At 27.6% G+C, this 7,220-nt stretch overlaps 1 protein-coding gene across 1 annotated transcript; it reads right to left on the bottom strand.

Moving 5' to 3' along the window:
• Positions 1-6,721: 6,721 nt before the first annotated feature.
• LOC106321093 (elongation factor 2-like) lies at positions 6,722-7,220 on the bottom strand (the record flags this gene model as incomplete). Its single annotated transcript, XM_013759408.1, is given in 1 exon segment — positions 6,722-7,220. A coding segment is annotated over 1 exon segment (294 nt), but the record flags the coding sequence as incomplete, so codon positions are not given.

The raw sequence follows: 7,220 nt of genomic DNA, 5'->3' as shown, positions 1-7,220 counted from the left end.
TTAGGGAGATTAAGGGTGATTAGGCTAGATCTAGGATGGTATAGTGTAGATCCTTCTTATTCTTTGCTAGTAGAGTATTCATAATGCATCTTCTGAGTTGGCCTCTCAAAAGTTGATCTTTAGGCATTTCCCACCCACAAGGTGTTTGATGAAATGCCTGAGACAACTCTCCTAAGCTTTTAACATACTTTACCAAAGACATTCGTTGTTAAAGGTGTTAATATAGCCAATATACTTGTTAGTAATGATTGCTTTCATATTATTCAACCAAAGACATTTGATGTTTTAAATATATTAGTAAATGAACATTCATCTAGACATAGAGTTTGTTTAAGATTGTGTATAAACTTAAGGTTGATATTTTGATTGATCATTTGTCATCCTTAGTTTGAAACTTGATCACCCAAGGTCTAATTCCTATACCCATGAGTTCTCTTTTATCATAACAAAAAAAAATCACTTCTTTTATTGTTTTATTGTTCTGTTATTGCATTCTATTATTAGTAGTAGTTTAAAACCATCCAAATTATCGGTTGCACTTAGATTAAGTACGTACTTACATTTTCGGTGCTTTGAATCACTTAGAATTGGTTCGACAATCTTTTATACTACATCATTTGTCTTAGGAGACTTGAAAACTCCTAACATCACTATGTTTTCAGTATAATTTCAAAAAATCACGCTTAACCTTTTTTTGAAACACTTTTATTACATGTAACTCAAATATTGATTTAGAAATGTAAAGTTGATTTGTTTTCTTTTTATGAATTAACCAACCCGCGCATTAGCGCGGACAAATATCTAGCAATAGATACAGAGCAAACGCCTCTTTGTTCATTGAAAAAAAACTAAAAACACTCAATAAATCACGAAAACTATTTTATGACGAGTGTATACAAAACTTTTGTTTTCAGTATCCATATATGTATACATCCATAAACTTCTTTATATTTTTAGCTTTTATTTCATATCAGAGAAGAGTGTAATTATAATTTGTACAGATATAACTTACATTTATTTTTGCACAAAAGCTATAAAACATTAGTTAAGTTGCCATCTAATCTTAGGATAACTCTCCCAGCCGATTGTCATCACTCTCCCAAGTCCCACCCTCCTAACCTATTGTGAGACTGTCGACACTATATAGCTTAAGATATCCTTTTGAAGCAGTCATATTAGATTTTTTTTTTTGATATTTTATACTATTATTTATACTAAGAGTTTATCTAGTGATGGAGATTTATTATAAATAAACGGTTTGGAGGAATCAGTGACAAAGAATTATATAAATTTTAGGTAATTTCTAAATAATATTTGACATATATTATGGTATATATATGTGGTGTATTGCTGATGCTAGACGGGGGCTAAACACAACTATTTATTATATTAGGGGTCAATCCGTCCTAAAGGTAAAAAATCAAATAAATAAAATAATAAGATATAACTTAATTTGGTAAAATTTTAAAATATTTAATTAATTTCCAATTAAAATTATAATTATTTTCTCTAATTTTTAAATAATATAATTGTGTAATTATCTTATTTTATTCACAATATTTATTCTATTTTAGTTTGATCATAGGTAGATTGAATTTCGGGGAAATTTTATGTTTACCATTTTCATGGTACAACTTTTCATCATTACCACCACTAAATGAACATTTTCAAAAATACATTGTTCATTAAGTGACAAAAAACTTTTATACCCTTGTTATCTATATATATAATAAATCATTATTTAAATTAAAAAAAATAATAATAAATAAATTATATTATTTTTAATGTTTTCGAATTATACTTTTTCAAATTTAAACTTTTTATATATTTTTTTCAAAATTTCTTTTTGAAAATCGAAAATTATGTTTGAAACTATTTTAAAATTTTTTTAAGTATTTATTTATATATTTATTAGAATCCTAAATTTCACATTCCAAAAGCTCTACCCCACCTCTCAACTCCATTCCGTAAGTCTAGATTAGTTAACCCTAGAGATATAAATGTATTTTATTCTTCATTAAAAGTGAAGGTAAAAATAGTTAATGTAAACATGAAAAGTGGTACTATGAATGTGGTATTTGTGGCAATTTCCCTCGAATTTCTTTAAAATGCATTTGATGCATATGCATTATAACAAATTTACTTTAAATCAGATAAATACCATTAAAATAAAATATTAATTATCATTATTTATTAATAACATGTTTTTTCAGTGTTGTATATATTATTTTATTTTAATATCAAATAATATATGTTATCCAAATAAATAATTAGATATTAAAAAAAAGTTGGGAAATTGCCACAAATACCACATTCATTGTACAACTTTTCATGTTTACACTAAACACTTTTACCTTCACTTTTAATGAAGGGTAAAAGATACTTATACCCTTACGGTTAACTAATCTAGACTTAGGGTTTAGAGCTGAGATGTGGGTTGGGTTTTTGGAATGTGAAATTTAGGATTCTAATAAATATATAAATAAATACTTAAAAAATTTATAAAAAAATTAAAAAATAGTTTCAAACATAATTCTAGATTTTCAAAAAGAAATTTTGAAAAAATATAAAAAAACAATTCGACAAAAGAATTCAAAAAAGCAATTTATAAAAATTCGAATTTGAAAAAGTATAATTCAAAAACATAAAAAAAATATTTTTTATTTATTTAAATAATGATTTATTATATATATAGATAACAAGTGTATTAGAGTTTTTTGCCACTTAATGTAGAAATGATTTTGAAATTATCCATTTAGTGGTGGTAAAGATGAAAAGTGGTACCATGAAAGTGGTAAACATAAAATTTCCCTAAAAAATTTTCTGGTTAATTTTTATAATATAATTTATAATGAATTTATTACATAAAATTGTTTATTATACTAACAATTAGCTATATTATTATAAAATATAAATATTTAATTTTCTATATCATATTTAATAATATTTTTTAAGATAAGAAGTTTTTAAATAATGATAAAATTTTATTTTATTATATAATTTTATTAAATACATTAAGTCATCAAATTTATTTATCTTAAATAGAAAATTTTAGAATGTATATAAATATATTAAATACCTAAGTTATAATTTATTTATTTAAAATAAGTTATTCTTTACATTTTTTGTTTATGATATAAAATGATAAATTATTTATTGTATTTTATAATTTGTTCACGTGTGTTGTAAATTAGAGAAAACGATTCATAACATTTTAAACCAAATTATATACATATATTAAATTATAAAAATGAAATCTTAAATTGATGTGATATATATATATATATATATATAATATTATGCTTGTCTTTCTAATTATATATATATATATAGATACATTTAAAATTATAATTATTTGTGTTTAAGGAAAATCAATTTATATTAAAAATTATAATTGTTTGGATTTAAAATGTATCAGTGATTACCAAAAATATTTAGAGACTATTTGATGGTGTATTATTATATTTGAACCAGAAAATTTTAACAAATTAAATGAAAAAGATTTCATAAATATTTAAAAGATGCTTTGATGTGTCACTTTTTCCGAGTAACCCAATATTATCGAAGGGAAGTAAAAATTGTGAAATTGTATTATGATCAACTACTAATATTATCTAGGGGTGGACGTTTGGGTACCCATTCGGGTTCGGTTCGTATCTAATCGGGTTTCGGGTTTTCGGGATTAAAGATTTCAGTCCCATTCGGGTATTTCTAAATTTCGGTTCGGATTCGGTTTGGATCTTTGCGGGTTCGGTTCGGGTTCGGATAACCCATTTAAATTATTTTTAAAATTTTAATATCCATTCTATGCTTAAAATTTCTCAAAATCGATAAAACAAAATAATATATTACATGTACATTTGTATAATATATGTCAAAATACCTAAAATTAACATATAAATTGGTTTGATTTGAATATTTAGATAGAAAATCAATAGATATTTTATGCATTTTGGTGTTTTGAATATATTTTAGCTATTTTAGACATTTACTTTTGACTATTTATGTATATTTTCAAGTATTTTAGACAACTTAAAAGTATCTTATATATTTTAGATTTTTAATATATATTAAGTCTTAAAATAAGTAATATATTTAGGTATATAAATCTATTTCGGTTACATTCGGGTACCCGAGATACTTCGGTTCGGATCGGGTTCGGTTTCAGTTCTTTAGATACCAAAATTTTGAACCCGTTCGGATATTTAATCAATTCGGTTCGGGATTGGTACTACTTTTTCGGATCGGGTTCGGTTCGGTTCTTTGGATCCGGGTTTTTTGCTCAGCCCTAACTTATACCACTGCATAAATTTTGCTTCACTTAGCAGTTTAAAGTACTTTTGTGAATTACGATCCACTTTAATCAAATCTTATCATTTTAAGCATATTAAATATATCATATAATCTAGCAAATTATTTTATTCTGATTATTTTTGAAAAGTCACAAATAATAAATATTAGAAATTTGATGGTATTGGAAGAATATCAAGAACCACTGGAACCTTAGCAATAATCTAAATTTGTAATGCTGGTATACATTCAAAACATGGTTGATTGTTTCTTTTGCTGTACACCTTACATATTATGTATAATATTTATTCTTATTGTCAGTAGATTTGATATAACTGTAATACAATCCAACATTATTTGTCCAATAATCTGTCATCGTTTTGGTGGCACTTGAATTTCCAAAGAGTGTGGCTGCAAATATATGTTTGTTTTAATAACACAAGCGATTTTACAATGTAATGTCATATTTAGCAAATAAATTATTTTTTGAGAAAAATGTGCTTCTTGCTACGATAATACATTTTTGTTTTGGCTAATCAAAATTTTTGTTTTAGTGCAGACTACGGAAGAAAAGCTTACAAGGGATCTTCAACATGGTGCAAGTAAATCTAGTCAGACGTGGATCTTCATAGGACGGCTCACGTGATGCAGTTAGGCGTAGATCCTCATAAGACAGGTAGTATTGTCGGTTGTCAAATCGTCTATGTAATCTTTCTCATAATTGTAACGCCATAATAAATCAGCTTTAAAAAAAACTGAACAACTACACTACGGAGAAGCAGATTAATGCTAATAACTTTGAAAAGGTTGGTCGAACCAGTTTTGTCATTCATTTTCTTCGACGGTGATTGGTACCTCTCTCAACTAGGACCGGCCCTGGACCATGCTAAGCGAAACATTCGTTATAGACCCCCAAATTTTTTTAAAAAAATTACATACAGATAGGCCTTCAAAAAAATTTTAAGACCCCCAAATTTGTAAAAAAAAAATTTTACATAGACACAACCACAGGCTCCCAAAATCTCAGGAGCGACCATGCTCTCAATAACGCCATCTTACATTTTCTCTTTGCACCAAAACAGGATGCAAAGCGCATTCATAATACAATTTCAAGAGTTAATTATTCTGAGCCTATAGTTGCAAGATAGTATATAATATGATGAATGCTCTTTGAAAAAAGATGAGAAACAATGCAATAAAGAAAAAGAGATTTCTGGCTTATAAAATACAAAAACACAACATTGAATTGTTTAAACATCATCGAACGATGACCCACTTAAAGGATCCTTAAAAAGAAAAGACGGTCTGTGTTATATAAGTTTTTAGTTGAGTTTTAACTTTAACACCGCAATAAGAGAATAAAAAAAAGAGACGGTCTCTGTGTTATACTTAGGGGTGGGCAAAAACACCCAACCGAACCAACCAAACCGAAACCGATTTAAACCGAACCAAAGCCTATTTCAAACCGAACCAAACCGAAAAACCGATGTGTTTTTGTAATTATTTAAATTAAAAATATTAGTAATACCAATATACTAAAATTCTAATACTAAACCACATAGTTTCCATTTTTATTGATTAACATATATTCTTCTAACCTAATATGTAATCATCAAAATATTTAATTCATTGGATGCTTTTTAATTTTAACGATGTTGTTTTTTTTTTACTTTAGTTAACTTTCATTTGTTTAAATTCTTATATATACTTTTGTGACTTTTTAAAGGTTTTTGTTTTAGTTTTTATTGAATTTAGTTCAGATAGTTTATGTTTACATAATTTATGTTGTAAAACATAATTTCTCTTACAAAAATAAACTAAGAAGAATCTAATTAAACAGATCCAAAAAATAAACCGAACTGAATATAAACCGAACCGAACACAAACCGAACTAACTATGGTTTACTTCAGTTGAAAAAATACTAGAACTGAACTAACCGAACCCGAACCGAGAAAATAACCGAAATGCCCACCCCTAGTTATACTCCATCCGTTCCTAAAAGATCTTTGTTTTAAAATTTTCACACTTTTTAATAAAACATATTAAAATTTAGCTATAAATACAAAATTTTATAATTTTATATTTCTTATATTTTTAAACCAATAATATTTTAAGAAATACAATTAATGTTTTTGAATTTCACAATTTTTCATTATCAGTCGTTGGAAATACAAAATATGTATTTTTTTTAAACAAAAGTTTTCTCTAAAATATGGATTTTTTAGGAAGACAAGGAGTATAAGTTTTTAGTTGAGATTTAACTTTAACACCGCAATAAGGGAATCAAAATCTCTGACCTAACAAAACCTCATCTTCCCTACACCTGCAAAGCATCAACCTAATGGTTTGGCTTGGAGACTAGCATCTCATTGCATGCAATGCATAACAAGCAGAGCATATAACAAACGTTCCAATGATAACAGGATAATAAAAGAGAATGCAAAGAGTAAAAGAGAATGCAAAGAGTAAAATACATGCGAACACACAGAGATAAACTAGTTTTCTCAACTTCAAAAGAGTATTTCAAGAGGATGTGGCAACACAGATAAAGTCATAACATTAAAACAGAAAACAAAATACGGTAGAGATAGAGAGAAAGGGGTGACCATAGCGAGTAGTCTTGTTGGCTGGCTGCTTACAGCTTGTCTTCAAAATCAGACAAGGGAGTCATCTGTTCCTTCATACCCTTTCTCTTCCTGATGTCAGTCACAAGCGTTGAGGCCTGCGATCCTGCCTCCAATGGGTCAGACATCATCATCTCCCAATGATCAAACACACACTGAGGGAAGGCCTGTCCTGAGGTTGCTGCTCTAAGCTGACTCGAGAATCCAAATGACTCAACAACTGGCAGGTACGCCTTGATGTTGTACAGGGGTGTTCCTGGCCTCTGCATCTCCTCAAAGACGTGTCCACGCTTCTGATTCAGCAC

This window comes from Brassica oleracea, unplaced genomic scaffold (genome assembly GCF_000695525.1).
Source record: "Brassica oleracea var. oleracea cultivar TO1000 unplaced genomic scaffold, BOL UnpScaffold01217, whole genome shotgun sequence".
Classification (NCBI taxonomy): Eukaryota; Viridiplantae; Streptophyta; class Magnoliopsida; order Brassicales; family Brassicaceae; genus Brassica; species Brassica oleracea.
Note: the sequence above shows the minus strand (reverse complement) of the source record. Positions and strands in the feature narration are given on the sequence as shown.